Genomic DNA, 25,283 nt, shown 5'->3' with positions numbered 1-25,283 from the left:
GTGGGATTTATTCCCACATAAATGTGTATAGAATTGCAGCCTGTTTATGTATTAATTAATTTATAGAATTCATATCCTTTACTTCCTCCCAAAGGAACCTTGGGTAGCAAACAAATTCACAATTGAAAAACAAATGAAAAATGTAAAAGCAGAAACATTTTAAAAAACCAGTTCAAACATTCTAAAAGTAATTAATTAAAAACATCTAAAAGCAGTTACTGACTATTGGCCCACCCTGCTGCATAAAACAGTACTAAGCTGCAGGGCAGAAGCGCAGAGGTAGAGCATCAACTTCACATGCAGAAGGTGCCGGGTTCAATCTCCTTCTGGCTACCAGAAAGTAATGCTTTAATACTCATCAAAAATGACATGAAACTGTCATTAAAACAAAAAACAAAAACATTTCTAAGGCTGTGATCTCAAGCACATTTACTGGGGATTTTTTCCCATCAAAATTAAAAGGGATCCATAGGAATAAAAGCTGCTTGAAACTGATAGATGTGACAAGGTCTGTATTGTCTTCAAAACTATTCATGCCCCTTGCTTAAATTTTATTTTAAAAGCTAACTGTTGATGTTGAAAAATAATATTTTGGCAGTTTAGCTTTAACATTCTGGTATTGAATGTATGATTGCTTTGTTGGGACACAAGCATTTTAATTTGTTATCATAAGACCTGTTGCCTAGACCATTAATTTTATTTAGCTCATCTATCCTTTTATCATCTTTCTTTAAAGAGAGAGAGAGAGAGAGAGAGAGAGAATGGACAATGCCACAGTCCACCATCTCGTAGCTCTGAGACGGTGCCTCTGAAAAAAATCAAGCCTAGACGTGGAAGGAGCTACAATTGTACAGGACAAGAGGATTAATTTCAAGCAACAAAGTATAATCAACAGTAGACTTCAGAACACAATCTTATCAACACAAAAAACTTGATTAAGCTTAAAAATCAGTTGGTTACTTGATTAAGAGACAGATGATTACATTTATGTATTGACAAAGATTCAGTAGCTGCCTCTGACCATATTGAAACAAACAAGATAGTTTTCATCCTGGCTACTTGCAAGAAAACAAATCCCAACGCTTCCATTCTCAGAAACAAAGGAAGCTTCACTCATACAGAGCTGTATTGACTAACAGAACTGTCCACATTATGGTAGTGCTGAATCCCTAAGCATGCAATGGTGCAGCAGCAAGGGAAGAGCACCAGACCTTTAGAACCATATTTTCATCAATAGCAGGGGATAGATCTCATCAGTTAGATTGAAAGGAAAGCTGGAAATTAACCTTATTGCACTCACAACTACAACTCCCTAACATTACAGGCTGAGACATATGCACCAGTTCATCACTAGGACAATGATATTATGATGGCTTTAATGCATGAACAGGCTATAAAAGATCTAGCAAAACACAGAACTCTTGTATCACTACAAGCATAGCTAAATAAGTGCAGACAGTCAGCTGTCAGCCACCAAATGATATTAAATCATAAATAGTGGAGATGAAAGATACCATTCAATCCTAAATCGATACAGAATAACTGCTATCCTCTTGCCTTCATATTACATCATTAACAGAAATCAGAATTTTTGTCCTCTTCCCCACCCCCACCCCTGCCACACGCCCTAGGATTACACTTTTACCACTTCCCCTATCCCTGGCTCCAACTAACCAACCACTATGGTCATGAGGGAAGGCATATGGAAGCTGCCTACAGAAGATCTATAGAAGCAAATCATGTAAATAAAAAATCATGGGGTTCAGTACTTCACTCCTAAGACTGTGAGAGAACTCATGTTTGAATGCTCTCACCGTCCTCAAAATGTAAGAGGAAGAAGTCTAAGCTAGAACCATTTTTCCTCCCACGGAAAAGGGGTTCTGAATGCAAAGGAGCATTGAAGCACACCCAAAAACCCACCCATATATATTATGGTGGCCTAGCCCTATTGTGCAGAGGCTGGAACAGTTCTATACCCTTTACAAGGTTTCAAGATCAGCTCCTTGGGGAAGCTCCACAGCAAGAGAAGAAAGATCCATAGCAAAGGAGCACCACTGAGCCTTCTTTCTTCAATGCACGCTAGCATAGTTCCAATTTTGCCCATAGTCAGTAAGCAAGAAGCTAAGAAGCTGCTCTAGAATAAAAACAGAGCACTTCCACATGCAACACAGAAAACACCTTTGAATCACTCACTATTTATGTGAGCGTGTGAATGGTAGATCCATCAAATGCAGAAGAACACACCAGTGGTTTGTTTGTTTATTTGTTTGTTTGATCCGTCACATTCTAGAAGACCATGGAAGTTTTACAACCACATTAAACACTTGTGAAAGACAAAGGACAATTTTGATCAGAGTGAGGTTAGAGATGCAGTGCCAAAGCAATAAGAACCAGCACTACTTGAACTGACAAATGTGTACAGTGGTACCTTGGGTTACATACGCTTCAGGTTACATACGCTTCAGGTTACAGACTCCGCTAACCCAGAAATACTACCTCGGGTTAAGAACTTTGCTTCAGGATGAGAACAGAAATCGTGCTCCGGCGGCGCAGCGACAGCAGGAGGCCCCATTAGCTAAAGTGGTGCTTCAGGTTAAGAACAGTTTCAGGTTAAGAACAGACCTCCGGAAAGAATTAAGTACTTAACCCGAGGTACCACTGTATTTTACAATGGAGGCACTATGTGAAGTAGGCAGGAAGGAAACATCAGGAGATGGACATTTTAAGTGGGTAGATTAGCTGCAGCCTACAGAGATAGAATGCAGTTGTGGTGGCATCTCCTTGGCAGAAATTCCTACATTCACTTGCTCCCAAACATTCATTTGACACTTGCCAGATTCCACACACACTCAATAAAGAGTCTTTTCTGTTTCACAACATCTACAGCCTTGCATACATGTCTTAATACCTGACATGTTCAATTTCGGGGAAGGGGGCTTGCTTCTCCCAGCCCCTACATTTTGGGACGAGTGGAAAACTCATGTGCAGCTGGCCCTACTAAATCCTACCCATCCCTTTCACAGAAGTGAGCAGGAATTGTGATCCCACTTCTTATTAAGATTACATTTGCCTTAATTAAGTGGACATTTTACATCTTACTTTTCACAGGTAATTATTTTGTCATGCTGGGCAACTGCATTCACACACTTATCACCTCTGCTAGAAACCGATAAATCTGTAACAAAAAATAATGGAGCTCTGGAAAGAGTAAGTCCACATGTACACTCATAATCCCATGATCAATGTTTCCAGACTGGTCTTGCCTGCTGTGCCATTAAGCAATAATCACTAGAGGGACTTCAGCACAGGATCCAGCTCCACTAATAATTCTATATCAATGAATTAGTAGCTGAGCTGTGAGGGAGTCATTCTAATCGGTGCCAGTCCTTCAACTCCCTAATCTCTCCAGAGAAACCTGCCCAGTCCCAGACAACAAACCTGTTACTCCAATCAACAGCTCCTTTTTGAATACGAAAGAAGCCCTTTGTATGGCTGCACTAACAGATGTGTTTTAAAGATCATTCCTGCACTGATTTATCCAGGGAAAGGCAGCTTCAGGTTCGGGACATAGAATTCTTCTGCCAGGTTGCAAATGGGACACAAAGCTATGGAAAATTTACACATGCACGCGCGCGCGCGCGCAGACACAGAGAGGGAGAGGCAGGCAGACAGAGACAGATGCAGACAGTCTTGTGGAAGCGTAGACTAGCACATTTATTGTAACACAAATTTCCCTGGAGAACTGTCCATCAAATGCGTCAGAAAATTCCAGGCAACTGAAGGCTTGATCGCATCAAAGAATAAGACATTTACTCCCCCACCCCACCCCGCGGTACTAACATCTGCTTTATACAGGAATTTTTATCTACACATTTGCTAGACACTATTTAAGCTGACACCTATACCCCCCCCGGATTTCTAAAAATGACTGTGTAATTTAGAAAAGGAAAAGATTGCCCCAGCCTAGCTGCAAGAACATTCCCCTTCGCCGCAGGAACTTGAGAGGGGGACCAATATTTTCTTCCCGCACATACCCAAGAAACCCTGCAGAGTCGACGCCCCACGGGCTCTTCTGAACCAACTCTTCCCCCTTCTCATACGCAAAGCAAGCACTTCTCCTTTAAGAAAGGAGGAAAGTTTTCTAGTAGTAGAGAAATCTACTCAGACAAGCGTGAAAGGAATGGGGGCGGGAAGAAAAGGGGGGGGGGGAGAGAGAAGAGTCCTTCTTTCTCCAGATTTAGCGTAAATACGGTAATCAAGCCAAATTAACCCCAAGGTGGACGTAAGGAAGCTACAGCGCCTTTGGAGTAAGTGCGGATGCTGGCGGCATCCTGGGACGATCTCGAGCTGAAGATCGTCGGTGCGCCCGAAAGCGGCCAGGCTACAAGCCTGGGAGGGACAGAGGGAGAAATTCGTCGCAGCTACCGCCATGCCGAAGCCCCAGTTTGGCTAAGGGGGAAGGGGGCTCTCCCTTTCCACTCAAGAAAGGAGCAGGGAACACCAAGGAGCCACAGAAGGTGTCATCTAGCCAGGATCTGGAGAGGGGCTGTTGAAAGGGGGGCGAAAAATTGCCTTGCCATCCTCCACTCCCCACGGTCAGTGGGAAGCGTCGTGGATGAGGTGGGGTGGATCTGGAGGAATAATCAAACACTTGAAGGAGCTGCGGGGCGGAGGAAAGAGCAAGCCAACCGTGGTCTGAGAGGAGCGGAAAGCGGGAGAAGATCGGTCTCGAGTGGATAAGAGACTTTAGCGGCCCAAGCTGCAGCAAAGGCACGCAAGGCAGAAATCACGCAACCCTAGGCAGGATCATGCAAAGCGCGTTCGTTCAAGGAAATCTGGGTGTCTGCCCGAGCCCTTCAGTCAGCCCACGCGAGCCGAATCTCCCGCGCGGAAATGTCCGGTGTCTTGAGCCCATCGGTGACTGGCATCCAGATAGGGATCCTGGAGGCCAGGGCGGGGAGGAGGTCCAGGTCACCCGGCGAAAGACCCGTTGGAAAGGCTGGAGTGTGGGTGTGACTGAACAGCGTCCGTCCAGGCACTCACCACCCTCTCAAAAATCTGCTGGTAAATAAGTTCTCTCTCCAGGGTTACGCACACACACACACACACGCCCCGCGTCAGCACACTCGGAAGCAGGGATGGCTGGCCTAGAAAAACTAGTAGACGCCCAACGTGGGATGGCAAGGGCCGGGGAGAAACGGGGACCCCGGCGCCTGGAAAGCTCTTCCGCGGCGCGCCTTCCTCGCGGTGGATAGAAGCTCCTTGCCGAGCAAACAGACGGGCAAGCGCGGAGCTGGCAGCTTTGCAGCTTATCGCAGCTCGTCGGGAGGGAGGAGAGGGACCCTCGCGAAAGCTTCGTCGGACGGGGTGGGGGTGACAGAGTCCCGGAATGGCAGTGTGCCCGTGCCCCGCCTCCCCGCCCGCTTTGCGCAACTAGATGAACTGGGACCCTCGACCCTCCAAGCCGGCTTCCCTATGGAGCTGCAAAGGCGCTAAGGGAGGCCCGCCGGGCTCCCGGGAAACGCGCGTTGGCAGCCTCGAAGGGGCGGCCGTGGGGCAGGCGAAGAAGAGGCGGACTCACGCTTCTCTCGGAAGTGCCGGCCTGGGAGATGGTGCCGTTGAGCCCCACGAGCGACGGCAGCGTCTGGGACATCCAATTGGTGACCATGGCCATGGTGCTGAGCACGGCGCCGATCTTGAGCAGCGGCACGGTCATGTCGCCCCCTGCCTCATGCCCCTCGCCCTCCGGCGAAGCCCGCGGCGCAGCCCGCCTCCCGGCTCATCTGCCCCGTCGGGCACGCGCCGGCCTCCACCCGGCTCTCCCTTCCTGGCCGGGCCGCGCGTCTCCGTCTGCCGAGGCGAAGGCGAGGAAGCAGCCGAGAAGCGGGGCGCTTCGCGCGCCCCTCCTTATAACAGCCCCGGCCTCTCGCAGCCGCTCTGACGTCACGCCGCCACTGGCCACAGGCCGGCTCAGCGGGGGGGGGGGGCGCCCAGCGCAAATTAAAGGGAGGGTGCGCGTGGCTGGGGGCGGCGTGGGTGTAATTAGGCTTGAGGCTTGCACTTCGGGTTGCAGCCAGCTCCTGAGCCAAGAGGAGCTGCCCTCCTGCGCGCGCTTACTTCGGAGGAAACCTTCACCGAATGCACGCAGGTTTGTGTCCGCGCAAGCCAGGCAATAGGAGCGGGGTGCCTGAAGAAACGCACAGCTCACCGAATAATCAGAGGGCAGGGTGGATACTCCGATTTCAGGATAATCCGCTCTCACCCCGACTCCTGCGCCAAACTAGCGCACTTCATTGCTCACTGGACAGGGTTCCCCCCTCTTCTCAGTTTGCAGACTCCACCACCTGCCTCCCTGCAAGGAATTACGGAGCTTCTCTCAGGCTGCGGCGGTGGGGCTGGGGGGCTGGGGCTGGATTAAATTAAACCTGCCTTCCTCTCCCGCGGTCGCTGCATATTACTCAAATAAGCGTTCCAAGTTCCAACTAAACTTTCCAGAAAAGTAGCCGTCTGTGGTAGCCAATACAGCAAGAACTCTTGTGGCCCAAGAGACCACCTAAGGAAGAGCGCAGAGGACGCGAACTCTAGCCGCCTACCCATCTGCTCAACCAGCGCTCTTGCTGGCGTCAGCCACCCCTTCAGGGGTTCATTCGCCTGCTCATCATCTTCAAAGGTGATATGCTAGGCCGCCGTCTGCCAGCAGTCCCCTTCTGCAGCCTACCTGGAACAGACGCAAGTTAGTATCTGCAAAAAATGGACAGGTCTGATAGCAGAAAGGGAATTCATTTCATCCTACCAGAGCACTCCGCAGCTGACCTTAAGGAGGCCAGGCTTGAGCAAAGGCACTTAACAGTACTTCGAAGGGAAACTCCAGTGGGGAACTGCTGAATTACAATTGATCCAGCAATTCAATCGTGTCACCTGTGGCCTGAATCAAGATTACAGCTGTTGTTGCTGTTGTTGTTGCTTTTATTAGGCTACATGTGTTAATTATCTTACCAATGCCAGGAAGCTTCTGTCACCACCATTGCTACTTTGCTAAGTGGGGTCACGGCAACTAATTTCTTTTCAAGGAATCATCACTGTCTGCTCATTTCACTTTCTCCACCCCTTTCGAAACCTATTCCTCTACATTCTTACAACATGTAACTGCACAGTTGACAAGCTGGAACATGTGCAGAGGAGGGCAACCAAGATGATCGATGGTCTGACAACCAAGTCTTATGAGTCTTACAAGAAAGGAGATTCCAACTAAACATCAGGAAGAACTTTCTGATAGTAAGAGCCATTTGACAATGGAGCCGTTTGACAGCAGGGGGTTGTTGTCTTTCCTTCCTTGGAGATTCTTAAGCAAAGGTTGGATGGTCATTTGTCATGGATGCTTTCATGGGTGTAGCGCGGGGGGGGGGGAGCAGGGGGGAGCTGCCCCCTCCTAGATCAAGTAAAACAATAGAAATACTTAACTAATTGACCAATCATCTTGGTTCTGCCCTAACAAAAGTCCTGCCCCCCACTAACAAAAATCCTAGCTATGTCCATGGATGTTTTAGCTGAGATTCCTGCATTGCAAGGGGTTGGACTAGATGACCCTTGGGTCCCTTCCAACTCTACAGTTCTATGATTTTCATGAGATAGACAACAACAATTCCCACTATCACCACTATATGTATAATGCATATGCTTGCCAGCTCAAGATTATGCTTGCTGCATACAGTGAAGTGGGCTCTTGTCCACCAAAGCATATGCCATAATAAATGTGTTCCTTGTTGTCTTCCCAATAGTGTCAATTTCAAACACCAGAGATGCCCCAGCTCCACTTTTGCCGATGCTACTTCTATCACAAAAACTGATTCTCCCCGCTACTGTATCTTGAGATCTCCCTAACAGTGCTATGCATGTTTACAGAACAAGCCCCATTGGACTCAGTACATAGGGTGCAGACTGCAATACTATGCCCAGTTACTAGCCCGTGTAGCCAAGTGGTTAAATGGGTCTGTGCCCATTGAACACAGTGGGGCTTGCTTGTGAGTATCTGCAGCTGCATAATTCCAAATTACTCTCATGTAGGGGCTATTACTCAGTGGTACAGCATGAGATTTGCATGGCCAAGGTCTGAGGTTCAGACAGGTTCCTATCTGAAATCCTGGAGTCCCACTTCAAGCCAGTGTTGACAACACTGAGCAAGACGGACTAATGGTCTGTTTCAGTACAAGGCATTGTCCTCAATTCAGAAAGATGTAATGCAGAATAACTGCACAAAAGGTTGCACATCTTCTACACACACAAACACCTGTATGCTTGGGTTAGGCATCCAGTAGTAGGCTAGGGCAGGGATAGCCAATGATGCCCTCCAGATGTTGTCAAGAACGATGAGAGTTGGAGTCCAGCAAGAAGTCAACAACATCTGAAGGACACCACACTTAGGGCAGGCATCCCCAAACTTGGCCCCCAGCTGTTTTGGGACTACAATTCCCATCATCCCTGACCACTGGTCCCGTTAGCTAGGGATGATGGGAGTTGTAGTCCCAAAACAGCTGGAGGGCCAAGTTTGGGGATGCCTGCCTTAGGGTGTGGGAGTTGTTTGCTGCCTGGTTTGGTTTTTACTGTTGCATCAATCAATATAGCACAGGTGCTCTGCTTTTGCTGCTTTTATCTGCACCACGATTTGATATTGATGGAGGCAAAGATTTTAGTCTTGGAGGATTCTTTCTTTTACTAGCCATGCGATTCAGCCAAAGTCAGATCCTTACAAGACTGCAATCTTATATCTACTCAGTGGGGCTTACTTTTGAGTAGAAATGCATAAGACTGCATTGAAAGTCACTGGTTTCAATGGGAAAAGTAAACATGCTCAGTGTTGCAATCCTGTGCAACCTCCTAAAAAATAACATTGTAGGGCTTACTTCAAAGTAAACATGTACAGAATCAGGCCGTACATCTTCCCCATTGAAATCAAGTGGACAAGCACTTGTTATAATCTGTGTTATAATTGGGGAGTGCAATATTTGCTATTATATATCTGTGTAAGTCACACATGCAGTCATTTCATGAAAAAATGTGTATCTTTGTAATTATTCAGGGGCAACTGGAAGCATCCTTTGTCAGTGATGTGGTGTTTTAGCACTAAACCAGGTGTAAAAAGCAATATCTACAAGCAAGGAGCATTGAAAAAGATCCATCTGCATTGATTGTGCCTCCTATGCTATGATTTTTTCCAATTTGCCAGATAGACCAGCTAGTATTTCTGTAGAGATTAGATGTATTATGTTGGTGCACTGAGCTATAACACAATCTTTTTGCAGATTTAAAGCAGAAACGGCCAACTTCCGTATGCTTATGAAATACTATATTCTACAAACCAATCTTCCCAAACCTCCCTATATTTTGGACTATAACCCCCTAGTTAACATGGCCAGTGGCCAGGGGACATGGGAGCTGTAGTTCAACAACATCCACAGGGCAGCAGGAAGCTTGCTCCTGATAGTGGGTCATAGACTACCCACAATGATGTCCTCATTGATAATGAAGATGGGGCCATCTAGCAGAACGAGTTATGGACCACATGTGCCCAAGCATAGCCATAGCATTATGCACAGCTATGCCCAAGGAGAGATAAAGTGCTAATACCTAGACTGAAAACAACAGTCACCTTTTCCAACAAGTGGAGCTAGGCATCCCCCACCTTTTTAAAAAGCAAAAAACAAAACATAAATTGATTCAAATGTGGTTGAGTCCACCAGCTTTGGCCACCTCTGTCTTAAGAGTCTGGGCTATTGCAGATGTATTCTGCTTCTGCTTCTGTTTCTTTGGCGATCACTCGTAGCTGAGTAAGATTGTCTTCCATAAACATGGTTTTAAAAATGAGTCCGTAAGTGACTGTGGAGGCCAGTTCTGGATCCACAGTTCCATCCACAGTGGGAACATTGGTTTCCGGGCGGGAGTTAATCACAGTGTGGATTTGCCAAGCGTGCCTTCCTCTTAGCACGTTTCTCCCTTGCGTCCTGAGTTTGAGTGTCTTCAAAGCCCATGATGGGCTTTTGGTAAAGGCTGGTCTCCAACTGGAGCGCTCACAGTGTTTCCCAGTTGTCAGTGTTTATATTACATTTTTTTTTAGATTTGTCTTGAGAAAGTCTTTAAACCTCTTTTGTTGAGCATTACGCTTTCCATTTTTACGTTCGGAATAGAGTAGTTGCTTTGGAAGAGAATAATCAGGCATCTGCACAAGACCAGTCCAACAAAGTTGATGTTGAAGAATCATTGCTTAAACACTGGTGATCTTTGCTTCTTCCAGTGGCATTAGTTTGCCTATCTTCCAAAGTGATGTGTAAAAATTTTCAGAGACACCATTGATGAAATCTTTCCAGGAGTTGGAGATGTCGTTTATAAGTGGTCCATGTTTCACAAGCATACAGTAAGGTTGGTAGTACAATAGCTTTGTAAACAAGCATTTCGGTTTCCCTGTGAATGTCCTGGTCCTCAAACACTCTGCACTTCAATCGGGAGAAAGCCTCACTCGCAGAGCTCAGGCGATGCTGGATTTCGGCATCAATGTTGGCCCTTGTGGAAAGATAACTGTCTGCAACATGTTCTTAACCCAATAATAGTATATTGGATTGATTCTGTTCTACTAGTGCTGTGATGCTACACTGTTATGGGAGGTGCTATAGTGCAACAAAGGTTGTAACAAAAAAACAACAACCTCAGAACATTTGCGGTATGGAAAGTTATGGGATTTCAGCAGGAAGTTACACTGACTGGAAATGGAGCAGATCGATTTTCAAATGATAGATGAAGGAGTGTGGAGGAGAGGCAGGATCATGGCAACAGAGTGTGAAGGAGGGGTGGGTGAGGTCATGGTGGCAGGCCCCACCCTACCAAAATGAGTGTTCAACTGAATATTAGAATTAGGCAGGCCAACTCCTAGGGGCAGAGATGTCTTGGGCCCCCTCAATATCTGCTGGCAGGGGGCTGGGCCCCCATGATGTTGAGGGCGTGGAGGAAGCTGAGCATGCAAGTAGAGCTGTCTCCACATAAGAAGGAAACATGGATCATACAGACAAAGGTTATATTTGCAGTTCAAATGAGCATGCAGGCTGATTCAACAATCCTGCTTACTCACACTCACTCATTATGACTCCAGCCGACGCACATGTGAGCAAGGCTAGACCTGAAATGAGAATGATGTGAAATAAACTTTGGAAGATGTTGAAGGGTTTGGAATGCAGGGTGGGAGGAAAGACACACATCTGGCCAATCAAAACTTTTCTCCAAGTGCCACCAACATAGGTGTGAAAGTAAGGGACAGGGAGTCAGAACACAGCAGTGTGGAAGGGAGCCTTGATTAGTCTTAATGGAACATTCCCCAGTCTATTAGACAAAGCTCATAATCTTGGTGTAGGAGAACAATCCTCTGCAGAAATGCTGGTGAGAGGGTGCATGCACAACAATTGGGAAGTGACGGTGTTAGATGCCACCAACTCAAGGCAGACCACTGACATACAGCTGGAGCATTAGAAGTTGCCTTTTACTGATTCAGAGCATTGGTCTACTAGGCTTATCAGGGATGGGGAATCTGTGGCATTCCAGATGTTGTTGAACTACAGGTACCATCAGACTACAGCTAACATCAACCCATAACCATTAGCCCTGCTGGCCAGGGCTGCGGAGGAGTTGAAGCCTAACAACCTCCGGAAGGTGCCATAGTGACTGCCCCTGATCTACACTGACTGACAGTGGCTCTCCATCATTTTGGACATGAGTTTTTCCCAGCGCAAAGTGGAGATGTGAGGGATTGAATTTGGGTCCTTCTAAATGCAAAGTGTTTGCTCTGCCATGAAGCAATGTCCCTTCCCCAGCTGGCTACAGCTCTTCAGGTTCTCAGGCACAGTTCCTTCCCAGTCCAGCTGTAATCTTTCACCTGGAGATGCAAGATAATGAACATTGGACTTTATCATGAAATGCATGTGCACTGCCGTTGAGCTTTGACCCATCAGAGAATGGGAAAGTATATGCCATTCTCATAGATTTAAGAACACAAGAAGGTGAGATGATTCCACAACATGAAGTTGTGGTTCTCAATGAAAATCACTGAGAAAAAGGCACATTTTCCAGTACTATTTAAATGTTTGCATAAATCAGTGAGCCCTAGTTGAAGGATACAGTAAAACAGGCTTATATTTAAAAACTAGCAGAAAGCCTAGTGGTATTTGAGCAATGGACCACATTGTCTAAGGTAGCTGCATAGTCCTTTTCCTTGAAAGTTTTCAAAGAGAGACAGAAGAAAGACCAGAATGGCATCTGCTAGAGTGGATTAAGAACACACACACACACACACACACACAATGGCCCTTTCCTGGTCAGATATGAATTTCCCAGCAGTCCTGTGAGTTAAACATGTGGATTTTTCTACAGGACTGGGAGATGTACTGGCTTAGGGCAGTCAGTCAACAGCAGCAGAGGATGTCATAGTGTGGCAGAGGTGCTTACCTGACCTCCCAGCATTTAAGTTGCTGTTGTTTACTGAGCAAGGTGAGTTGGTGGTGAGGTTGGTGTAGTGCAAGCATACCATCAGCACTCCTGTCAGTGTGTTTGCACGACATCACTCTATCTACCACCTCACTCCTCACCCTTCCCCTCCTGATAAGCTGCAGAAACTCACCTGCGAGAAGGTCAGGTAAATGCCTCTGGCCAGCTGTGCCAGCTTCTGCTGGTCAGTGGGGCCCTTCAAAGAACCCCTTGATTCTATAACGTTTTGCAGGTGATTCAGTACAGCAGTGAGCAACAAAACTGCAAGTGAAAAACAGTTATAATGGTGAATGAGGAAATTATGGCTCTGCAGCCATTCAAAACAGCTGGGACTCCTGCCTGAAGGGATGCAGATGGAAGGGCAGCAGAGTCCTCTAGTGGTGGCTGTCAAGATCCTAATTCACCTCTCCATTCAGAAAACGGAAATAGCTTTCTTCTTTGGACAAAAAGCTAGTGACTTCTCATTTTCTCCTGATGCAGGACCCACCTTTTGCTCCAGCCTACAATATATTACAGAGCAGAGCAGGACATCCATTGAAAACCAAACCAACCACAAAACAGGTGAAGCACCACTGCTGGGGAAAAGAAGGGGGGGGGGGGGAAATATAGTTCAGAGATAGGGAACCTGTGACTTTCCAGATGACACTGAACTAGATCTTCCAGCACCCCTGGCCATTGGCTATGCTGCCTGCAGCTGATGGGAGTTGTAGTCCAAAACATCAAGAGGGCACCAGTTTCCCCACTCATGCCACACGCACCCATTTTCAAGGGGGTGGGGAGGATCCCTCCTCAAGCGCACACATCTAACCGGAAATACTGTAGTGGCTGCTGTCATGAGAGCATGACTAGAGCCACGCTGGATCAGGCCAAGGGCTCGTCTAGTCTAGCATCCCATTCCAAAGTGGCCAACCAGATGCCTATGGGAAGTGTGCAAGCATGACCAGAGTGCAACAGCCCTCCCCCCTCTGTAATTCCCAGCAACTGAAATGGAGGTAGAACAGAGGCTATCAATGGCTACAATGGCTATCAGTGTCTACCTGTTGGCTTTCTGTCATCTATCAGTGTGATCAATCCATTTTCATTCCTGCCTCTTTCCACCTGCAGGCCTGTCAACCACAACGAGCCAAGTGGGAGAATGCCACCGGTTGCCCTGCTTGCCCGTATCTAACACTGGTTGGCTGTTTATTTGAAATGTTATAAACTCATTACTGCTTTTACTAGACATCAGGAACAAACTATACCTATAAATAAAACCACCAATTAACACCTGTCTTTTGACTCTGTTGTTATATTGCTCTGTCAATAGAGGGATATCATGAAACTCCTAGAGAAAGAATTGATTGGAAATGTATTGATTGCAAATAGAATAATTTTAGAAAAATGCTAGTGAAGGGGGAGGGGATCCATATTGTGTCAAATACAATGGATAAAAAGAAATTTACACCCTTTAAGTGTCTGGAAGAGAAAAGAGCACTGGAAGTGTGTATTCAGTCATTCTTCAGCAATATGATCCAATTTTCAAAAATTTCCATGATGTCTCTCTTTTTTAGCATATTTTATTCTGCTTTTGCTAATAATGAGAAATGCAAGGAAATCAGCCCTGAGTGCTCACTGGAAGGACAGATCCTGAAGCTGAGGCTCCAATACTTTGGCCACCATGAGAAGAGAAGACTCCCTGGAAAAGACCCTGATGTTGGGAAAGATGGAGGGCACAAGGAGAAGGGGTCGACAGAGGACGAGATGGTTGGACAGTGTTCTTGAAGCTACGAACATGAGTTTGACCAAACTGTGGGAGGCAGTGGAAGACAGGAGTGCCTGGCGTGCTATTTCTCATTTTTCTCCTAGTTTTGGTTGGGATGTGGAAGGGAGGGTAGCAATCATAAAACTTCATGGAGGATAAGGCTGCTTGCTATGACAGCTCTGACCTCCCTCTGAGAACCAGTTGCTGGGAAGCACAAGTGGGGAGTGAGAGGGGCTGCAGTGCTCAGGTCCTGTTTCCAGGCTTCCACATTGACATCTGGCTTGTTACTGTGAGGACAGGATGGGCCTTTGGCTTCTTCCAACGGGGCTCTTCTAATGTTCTTAAGAAGTGCTTTTCAAGGGCAAAAACAAAACCAACAACTCTGCAATAGATCTCAACTGAGTGGACTACATAAGAAAAATAAGCATGTGGTGTCCATTGATTCTAGAATAAAATGTTGTGCATACACAACCTCTGTTTCTCGCTTCTGATATTTCCTTAGGCAATTCCTCCATAAATCTTTCTGGAAGAATGGGGGCTAGAAACTTGGGTGTTGCTTGTTTTTTAAAGGGAGCCTAACGTTCTTAGGTAAACACTCAGTACCATCTTTTTAATTTTCCACTCCTCAGCTTATGTGGAATCACAGCATAAATGTAACCACTAGACATGCAATGAAAGGAGAGACCTGGGATCACAGAGAAAATGCCTCAACCTTGTCGAACATCCAGCCTCCTGAGTTAATTCAGACACAGCATGCAGAGTGACAGTCAAGAGAGATTTAAACAGATCTGGGAAGTCCTGTCAGGCAGGCACATATAAGGTACAAATGACATTAGATATGAGCAACTGAGATAAAAATGGTCTCCAATGAAAGCTAAAGTGCAATGGGGGGTGGGAGACCCTGAACCCAGAATCCCTAATTCATCATCACCATTTCCTCCAAGCAATGCAGTACACTGAACTAATCAGAGGATTGGAATGCAGGTCTTGTATTGCCTTTCCTAAAGAAAGGTGATCGGTCGATAGGTTTCAATTATCAAGGAGCCAGACTCCTGTCAATAGCTGGAACAATTTTCATTGCAGCAAAACTTCTGCTGGGCAGGCAGAGAGTATAATCCAGGAGGTGGGACCTACAGATGGCGAGGGGGCCAGATGCTAATGTCTCCCTCCCTATGCAAACCAAGTGTGGCATGTAGACAGGGCTGCCCATCTGCCCATTCCCTGATGTCGCAGCTGATCAGCTGATCTTAGGGGACTGGGAAGAACCATGCAGGAAGTTATACAAACCGCTCAACTTTGCAAGTGATGATCCACGGATTGGCACCACTTGCAAATCCCTTTGACCCAGCTGCATCTTTACATGACATCAGGCGTAGGACAGGTGGGCGCGGCTTGGCCATATTGTCTGCTGGGCAAAATAGGGAGGCCCGGTGGAATTGGGCCCTCCGGCCAAAGGCTTCCCACCACTGGTGTAATCATATGCATCAGGATATTCAACATGGCAACCTCAGATATTGTTGGGCTGCAACTCCAATCATGCGCCTAGGCAGCATGGCCAATTGTTAGAGAGGATAGATTTTGTAGGTCCAGGAGCTTTTCATTCACGTCCTTAGGTATTCACTTTGCACCACATGCTTAGAGCAAGCAGGGTATAGGACTGCAACCAATGGCCATCCAATGGGGCTTACCTGAGAGTGATTCAGTGTGTTGTGGTCAGGATGAGCTACACTAGACAATGCCAGAAAACAAGCTGGCTTTAGCATCTCCATCTGACAGTAGTTAATTACAAAAAAGGCTGAGTTCAACAAAGCTTGTTTTATGGTCTTTAATGATTTCCAACAAACCTTTGATTCTGTCTACAGGTCCAGTCTTTGGGAACCAAAGCATCCTTGGGAGTATCTAACATGGTGGAAAACTCTTCTCTTTGGATGCTTTTATTAAAAGTTCTATGCCTCCCTTGAATATAAACATCTGCAGGAAGAGGAATTCAACTTAGCACTATGGCAATAATGCCACCAGCACAAGCCTTTCAGCTTGCTGGGTAGAACAATCCCTCTCTCCTCCCTCCATGTGATGTTCTGGGGGGTCAGGAGAAGGGGAAAGCCCCATTTAACTAGCACATGTCTTTGTGCAGGCTTCTGCTAGCAGGACTAATTAACTGAATCCCAGCCTTGATAATGCACAAAGAATAAAGAATAAAACTATACCATAACAAAAATGATAATAAAATCAAAGGGGCTGCAGATGGACAAAACAGCATCGTTTAAGGCCTGGGAAAATAAAGAGGTTTTTGCCCAGTGCCAAAAGTTTAATAGAGCATCAAGGTCATATCCAACTAAGTTTTATTCACAGTGGACCCATTGACATGAATGGACCTGAAAGATATCTCACCCCATATAGACTCAATCAATCTCTGCATTCTGCAAGTGAGGGCCTCCTACATCTTATCAGGAAGCACATTCCACACAAAGTAGAAATCAAGTCTTTAGTGTTGTGGCATCTGCCCTTTGGAATGCCATCCCCTTGAATATTAGAATATTGTCTTTTTGGCACCACAGAAGACCTGCCTCTTCTAACCAGCCCTTTAAGCTGAGATCATTCCCAGTCTGCATGTATCCTGGAATTGCTTTTAAGATGCTTTTAGCACTTGTTGTCTGCCACTCCTTGGGGAGCTCTTTGGGGAGGAAGGAAACTTTAAAATAAAATAGTCACACTTACCAATTTCAATGGGTCTGTGCTGAGTAAGACTGGCAGCAGATGCAACTCTCCGCTTTGTGTTTTCCCATGTGCCACTTCTCAAGGTGGTGTGCATGGTTATCCCTATTATCATCCATATTATCATCACAACACCCCTATGAGGTAGGATAGGCCCAAGGTCACACCACGAGCTTCATGGCTGAGTGGAGATTTGAGCCCTGGTCTCCCAAGGGCTGGCCTGACAGTCTACCCACCACTCTGCTTGTCAGTGCCTGGGTGTATGGCTCTTCCCAGCCTCTTCCCCTGAGAGTCTGCAGGCAAGGAGCAAGATGCTTCCCAACTGAGCTAAATGGCTTGAGAGTGCGGGGCAGGGATGAAACTAGACATTCTTTCACTTGGTCAAAGACCCACATGGGCACTCCCCCCCACACACATGCACATTTGTGTACACACACACATAGGCTGGGAGCCCTACTGGTGCCCCTCCGGTGGCTTTACCTGGGGCAAAAAACCCAACTTGTCTCCCTGTAGCTATGGCACTAGTGCAGGGCTCCCTGGAAAAGGACCATGGCCCAGTGGAAGAGCACATGCTTGCTCCATTCACTTTGTTGTTTGTTGTTGTTTAGTTGTGTCCGACTCTTCGTGACCCCATGGACCAGAGCACGCCAGGCACTCCTGTCTTCCACTGCCTCCCACCGTTTAGTCAGACTCATGCTGGTAGCTTCGAGAACACTGTCCAACCATCTCGTCCTCTGTCGTCCCCTTCTCCTTGTGCCCTCCATCTTTCCCAACATCAGGGTCTTTTCCAGGGAGTCTTCTCTTCTCATGGTGGCCAAAGTATTGGAGCCTCAGCTTCAGGATCTGTCCTTCCAGTGAGCACTCAGGGCTGATTTCCTTAAGAATGGAGAGGTTTGATCTTCTTGCAGTCCATGGGACTCTCAAGAGTCTCCTCCAGCACCATAATTCAAAAGCATCAATTCTTCAGCGACTGGGAAAACCATAGCTTTAACGATATGAACCTTTGTTGGCAAGGTGATGTCTCTGCTTTTTAAGATGCTGTCTAGGTTTGTCATTGCTTTTCTCCCAAGAAGCAGGTGTCAGGAGTGTGTGCAGGAGCCGGGCCCTGTGACCAGTAGGTCTTCACAGGACTGGGGCCTTCCTAAGTTTGTTCTGGAGAGGCACAGGTGAGGCCAATTGGTAACTCACTGTGCCTGGTGGCTAGAGCTGGGAAGGGATATAACGTCAGCATTTCCCTTCGGCTCTTTGCCACAGCAACACATTTCCTGCCTTGCTTCTTGTTTCTTGACCCTCAGACCCTTGACTTCATGACTCCCTGCTTCCTGACCCTCGGACCCCTGGCTTCTGGACTCTCGTTCCTGCTCCCACCCCACCATCCTGCCCCCGGTCCCGACATCCTGAGCCTGGACTTCAATCACCTGTAGGCCGGACTGTGACACCAGGCGTCTTTTAATTTCATGACTGCTGTCACCAACTGCACTGATCATGGAGCCCAAGAAAGTAAAATCTCTCACTGCCTCCATTTCTTCCCCTTCTATTTGCCAGGAGGTGATGTGAACAGTGGCCATGATCTTATTAATTTTTTTATGTTTTTCACTAGAACCTTCAATGAAAAAGGTCAGGCAATAGGTGGTGGGGCAAGACCTAGGCTGGAGACATGCCAGTTGCTGGATTTAATCTGTTGTTACTCTGGGGAGGTTACTAAAATATCTTGTGCCTGACTCTTTTGTGGCCACACTGATGAGCAGGTGAACTGAACTTGGTACAGTAAGACTGAGGTGAGAGACAGAGGTGGCAGCAGGTGGGTGAGCAAAAGGAATGGAACAATGATTTAATGACCAAAGTGGCTGAAATCTAGGATCTGCTGATCCCGTCATACTCCTAACTGAACACTCACCACAAATCTTGGCTTCTCAAACTGCTGCTGAGGCAGCAAAATGTGGATTCCTTTTCAAATCCAGAAAAACAAATAGTGCCATTCATCATTTTTTTCTTTTTTAAAAAGCACACCACACCCCTCAATTTATCATGAAATAGCTATCAACACAGCCAGCACACTTCACTGGAAACAACTGATTTGTCTAGCTCAGGTTTTTATCAGCAAATGCAGGTATTTCACATGAAATAACCACCTGATGAATTAGCTCGGCTGCTGCAGAGCCTAAGAAAAGCCATAAAACAGAGCCATGGACCTGATCCAGCCAAAGTTAAGTACATCTAACTTCCAATCCCATGTACGTTTACCAAGAAGTAAGTCTTGCCAACTTCAGTGGGGCTCAGTCCCAACTAAGCAAGCAGAGCACTCTGCCACAGAAATAAATACGACTTAAAAGTGCAACCTTTGGGTTGGATCATGATCCAGGACAAAATGGAATCATATAATGGGGTAGTTTTAACTGTGTTAGCACATGGAGTTAAAACATGGGCTTACTAAGCAAGCCAATGGAAAGTATCTTGGCCTCCTTGATTCTTAAGTGTTTTGCTTCAGATGTGCCAAAAGGATTTCTCTGGCTGCTCTATCGTGTCTGCAACCCTTTTGCCGCTTGAATGAATCGAACTTGCATCCCCATAATTGATAGCTGTATTGTGTTCATGCAGCTCAATGCTGCACAAGTTTCTTGGGTGGTAAACCTTGCTGTGCTCCTTGGAATTTACTCCCAAGTATGTGATGGCTGTCTTAGCATGAGACACAGCTTAAATTGACCAGGGCATGTCTAGTTGAGTGTTGGAGACCAACACAGGTTAACCAAAGGGATTAAATGAATGGCTGCAATTACTTCACATTTTAAAACTTCTCAATTAAATCTGAGAAGCAGCTCAGAAGCTAAGAGCACTTGTCTTGCACACAGAAGACCCCATATTCAGTTGTGGCTCTATCAGCCTATTTGACACATACACACCCTTCCGCATAATTTGAAATGCCATAGATCATATATTCTGGACAAATGCCCACCTTAACTAATAAGTGGGCTGGGCTTGAACCTGTCCTCCTGCACTTCTGTCCTCCTGCAAATAGGTTCTCATGAAGGTGCTCTTATCCTGCCCTCAAATGAAAGCTTCCAAAGTCTAGTGGACACAAGCCAGATGAAGCTACCGTACAGCTATGTACCTGATCTCCCTCCTTTGGCCCACTCTCTTCTGGCTGCTTGTGATGTCATAATGGACCACAGGGGAAAATCAGCCAGGATCCAGGCCCAGGTGCTTGTGGGGCTAGACCAGTTGGAGCTCTGGCTGGCATGAATCCAGATAATGAATCTAGATAGCATGGACTTGGCCATGCCTGAATACAGCTGCTCCAGTGGGTGAAATGACTTCCTGAAAGGAGAAGTCTATCACCACCAACCCATTGCTATGGAAACTCATTGTGACCCAGTCTGGTGCAGAATGAGATACACGGTGGTACCTTGGTTCTCAAACTTAAATCTGTTCTGGAAGACTGTTCCAAAACCAAGGTGCACTTTCCCATAGAAAGTAATGCATAATGGATTAATCCATTCCAGACTTTTAAAAACAACCCCTAAAACAGCAATTTAACATGAATTTTACTATCTAACAGGACCATTGACCCATAAAATGAAAGCAATAATCAAAGTACTGTACTATAAAATAAATAAGACAGTATTGTAAATAAAAATAAAAATTTATTTTTTTTACATGCACTGATGATAGTTATTGTTTGGATGGGAGGCTTTTATCCATTTCCGCAGTCACACAATCAATCAATCAATCAATCAGTAAATCAGTAGCTGAACTGGGTTCCTCACAGTCACAAAAACAAATTAACCGAAAAAGCCTCAAAATCAAAAATGCAAAATAAATAGCCAAAACAAAAGCGCCAAACTTAATCCATTCCACAAGTCTGTTTGATTTCTGAAATGTTCAAAAACCAAGGCGCAGCTGCTGATTGGTGCAGGTGTCCCAGAAACAATAGCCGACTGCCGCATCAGACGTTCAGCTTTTGCAAAACATTCAAAAACTGGAACACTTACTTCTGGGTTTTTGGCGTTTGGGAACCAAGGCGTTTGAGAACCAAGGTACCACTGTACTCCGAAACTCCATTTACCCTTCCTCCAGCCAGGTGTGAATAATTGCCCCAAACGCAATGTATTCTGCTCAATCAATTATTTTGCCAGCCATGTCTAGGCTGCCAACAAAAAGAAAGGCACAGGTAATATCACACTTTGTGCTGCTACAGGACCGGTGGTGAGCCTATGGCTCTCCAGGTGCTGTTGGACTCCAACATCCCTGGCCACTGGCCATGCTGGTTCTGGGACTGATGGGAGTTGGCATCCAAAGTTGCCATTTATATGTTGCCCAGAGTATCAAGTTTTCCACAGTCCTTCAGTTATATGCAGTAACACCTGCAATGTTTACCCATACTAACCTGTTTTTACTTTTTACTTGGTTGTACCACCGTGTACAGTAGTTTTTATTTACCGTACTTTTCTCTCTATAACACACAGATTTTTTCTCCTAAAAAGTAAGGGGAAATGTTTGTGCGTGTTATTGAGTGAATGTGTGGTCCCTGGAGCCGACTGGCCCGAGCGCAGGGGCAAAAATCAGGCAAAAATCCGATCATGCGAGAGAGGAAGCTGTTGCTTTCCTGCATTCTGCCTCAGGGTCTTACTGCCCACCCTCTTCTGTTTTGGTTGCTGTTTGCTCAAACGGAACAAAGAGCAGGCAAATCCCCTCCCCTCAAGGCAAGCAGAGGGGAAAGGAAAGGATCGTGTCCTTCCTTCTAATTCCTCTCTGTGCTCCGGTGCTGCTGCGTCCAGGGAAGCATTTTAGGGACTCACAGGCAGCCGGAAAACATGCAGGTGGGAGAGGGAGAGAGAGAGAGAGAAAGGGCTGGCTTCGGTGGGTGGGTGAGGGAAAACTTTTGCCTTCCTTTCCTCCCACCCATTAAACCCCTCTCCTGCATTCTTAGCCAGCTGCTTCTCTGCACACCCCTCTCGTGCTCCTTGTCCCTTCTGTGGTTTTCCTTCCCTCCCCACTTAAAACGTGGTTACAAAGCACGGATCCACATGGATCCTCAGGATCTTTGCATTGGGTCACCCCAAATTCACCATCAAATCACATAGCATGTCCATGGCTACAGCCTGCACCAAAAAAATCATGCACCCACTGTTGCCTGGGGCTGCAATGGTGCAAAAATGTGGTTACAAACCACAGATCCACAGGGATTCTCATGATTTTTGCATTGGGTCAACCCAAATTCACCATCAGATCACATGTCTGTGGCCACAGCATGAGGCACAAAAATGATACATCCACTGTTTCATTCAGAATCCCCCCCCCTTGTTTTCCTCCTCTAAAAACGATGTGCGTGTTATGGTCAGGTGCGTGTTACAGAGCGAAAAATATGGTATGTATTTTTATTTTGTTCTGTTTTATTTTGGTTTGGGGTTGGATACTGAGAGGGGTGGGGATTGGTTTTGTTTTGGTATAATTGTTTTTGTTTTGTTTTGTTTTGTTTTTCTATTTTGTAAATGGAGGCTAGTATGAGGCTTGGGATTCCTACCGTGGAGGGGCGAGGGAGGTATGGCAGTGGGGGCAGATGTTATGGGCGAAGGGGATACGGATATGCTCGTACCCCTTCCAATCTGCGCCCCATCCCGAGGGACGAGGGTAGGGTGAGCAAGGATTACTCATCTCCGTCACTGGTACTATGCAATGCCAGGTCTATAGGCAGCAAAACCGCCACCCTGCGAGATTTCTTTACCTCGCAGGAGGTCGACCTGGCTTGTGTGACGGAGACCTGGGTGCGCGAAGGGGAAACTGTTACCTTACGAGAGATGGCGCCCCCGGGTTTCTCCGTCCTCCATCAGTCACGGACTGTGGGCCGGGGGGGAGGGGTGGCATTATTAATCTGGGAAGATTGTTCTTTCAGGGCTCTACCATCGCCATCGATCCCCGGCATTGAATGAGTTGGCCTAGTGTGGGGCTCTGAGGTGAGCTTGGCTGTCTGGCTGGTGTACCGGCCACCTAGCACACCAGCAGCCACCCTGTCAGGCCTGCTAGAGGCAGTGGCCGGCTGGGCCTTGGAGTTCCCTAACCTATTGGTATTGGGAGACTTCAACATCCATGCTGATGCCACTCCCTCCTCACATGCTCTGGACCTGGTGTCTTCCATGGCGACACTAGGGTTTGTTTCGGGCCCCACACATCAAGCAGGCCACACGCTGGATTTGATCTTTGGCATCGGTATAGATGTGATCATGTCTCCTTCAATGAAGGTGCCATGGTCTGATCACTACGCTCTGAAAGCCAGGATTGATGTTCCACCACCACCCTGCTTAGGTGGCGAGCCGATTTGGGCTTGCCCGCAGAGGCTGATGGACTCTGATAGATTCCGTCAAGCCTTGCGGGACCTTGCTCCTGGCAGCCATCGATGAGATTGCACCTAAGCGCCCTCTGCGACTCCACAGAAACCGGGCTCCCTGGTTTACCGAGGACCTTCGTTAAATGAAGCGGGACCTCAGACGGCTAGAGCGAGTATGGCGGGGTGCCCGTGACAGAGCCTCAAGAACATCTTATAGGGTTTTTATGAAAACCTATGAGATGGCAGTGGAGGCCACTAAGAAGTCTTACTGCTCGGCCTCCATTGCATCCGCTAGCTCTCGTCTGGCGCAATTATTTAGTATAATTCAGTTTTAATGTCCCTTGAAGGACAGCCAAATTTAAATAACAATTTGACACACAGCTGTGAGGCATTTGCGAGCTTTTTTGCGGAGAAGGTCCTGTTGCTCCGCCATGACCTCCCTGCCAATTTGGATACAATAAAGGAACTGGAGGCCCCTCGACTGTCCTCGGGTCCAGTATTGGACCACTTTGACCGGATATCCCCAGCCGATGTGGACAGACTCCTCCGAGCTGGAAAGCCCACCACCTGTCCTCTCGACCCGTGCCCATCTTGGCTGATTAGAGCGTGTCCAGATGAGGTGCGGGGCCCCCTGTGGGATATCATCAATTTGTCCCTTCGCACCGGGATATTCCCAGGGGAACTGAAGGAGGCAGTGGTGCGCCCGCTCTTAAAGAAAACATCATTAGATTCCTTAGATCTATCCAATTACCGCCCGGTTTCGAATCTTCCATTCCTGGGTAAGGTGATTGAGAGAGCGGTTGCTGAACAGCTTGGTGGGTTTCTGGATGAAACATTGGCTCTGGATCCATTCCAGTCCGGCTTCCGCGCTGGTCATGGGACCGAGACGGCTCTGGTCGCCCTAACAGATGATCTCCGCAGGCAGCTGGATCGAGGCGGGTCGGGGCTGCTGATTCTTCTAGACCTGCCAGCAGCCTTCAACATGGTCGATCATGAACTCCTGGACCACCGCCTTGCCGATGTGGGGATCCAGGGCACAGTCCTTCAAAGGCTGCGCTGGTTTCTCTCTGGTCGGGGACAGAGGGTGGCGCTTGGGGGGGAATTGTCATCGCGCCACTCCTTGGTGTGTGGAGTGCCTCAGGGTGTGATACTCTCCCCGATGCTTTTTAACATCTTTATGCGCCCCCTCGCCCAGCTTGTCTGGAGTTTTGGGTTGGGTTGCCATCAGTATGCCGATGACACCCAACTCTATCTGTTGATGGATGGCCATCCTGACTCGGCCCCAGACACACTGACCAGATGTCTGGAAGCTGTGGCTGGATGGTTATGTGGGAGCCGGTTGAAGTTAAATCCTTTGAAGACAGAGGTCCTCTGGCTGGGACGGGATGATATGGGATTGAGGGGGCAACTCCCATCTCTTGCGGGGGCGCAATTAGTGCCAGCACCATCCGTTAAGAGTTTGGGTGTAATCTTTGACACCTCCCTTTCCATGGAGGCGCAGATTGCAGCTATATCAAAGGCAGCATTTTTTCATCTCCTCCAAGCTAAGCAGTTGGCTCCTTACCTCTCTCAACCTGACCTAGCCACTGTGATCCACGCGACGGTCACCTCCAGACTTATTGTAACTCACTCTACATGGGGTTGCCCTTGAGACCTTGACCCAGAAACTCCAGCGGGTGCAGAATGCCGCGGCGAGACTCCTTACGGGGTCCTTGCCACGGGAGCACATTCACCCGGTGCTATACCAGCTGCACTGGCTCCCGGTGGAGTACAGGATCAGGTTTAAGGTGCTGGTTTTAACCTTTAAAGCCCTATACGGCCTATGACCCTCGTACCTATGGGAGGACCACCTCTCCTGGCATGTCCCACGGAGGACCATACGGTCTTCAAACAAAAACATCTTGCAGGTCCCAGGCCACAGGGAGGTTAGACTGGCCTCAGCCAGAACCAGGGCTTTTTTGGTCGAGGCCCTGATCTGGTGGA

General features: G+C 47.3%; 1 protein-coding gene across 3 annotated transcripts in view; it reads right to left on the bottom strand.

The window, feature by feature from the left end:
- OLFM2 (olfactomedin 2) overlaps positions 1-25,283 on the bottom strand; it is a 178,192-nt gene that overhangs the window by 121,149 nt on the left and 31,760 nt on the right. Inside the window, exon 1 of one of the 3 annotated variants that reach the window (XM_083428276.1) lies at positions 5,582-5,948. The exons of 1 other annotated variant lie outside the window; for it this stretch is intronic. In XM_083428276.1, coding sequence (XP_083284402.1) covers positions 5,582-5,716 — 135 coding nt within the window. In that variant the 5' untranslated portion in view covers positions 5,717-5,948. Of the gene's footprint in view, positions 1-5,581; positions 5,949-25,283 lie in introns of those variants that run through there. One more of the 3 variants, XM_083428277.1, reaches the window with a different exon arrangement.

This window comes from Podarcis tiliguerta (genome assembly GCF_965153285.1).
Source record: "Podarcis tiliguerta genome assembly, chromosome: 2".
NCBI lineage: Eukaryota > Metazoa > Chordata > Lepidosauria > Squamata > Lacertidae > Podarcis > Podarcis tiliguerta.
The sequence above is the reverse complement of the archived record's forward strand: the minus strand, read 5'-3'. Positions and strand labels throughout refer to the sequence as shown.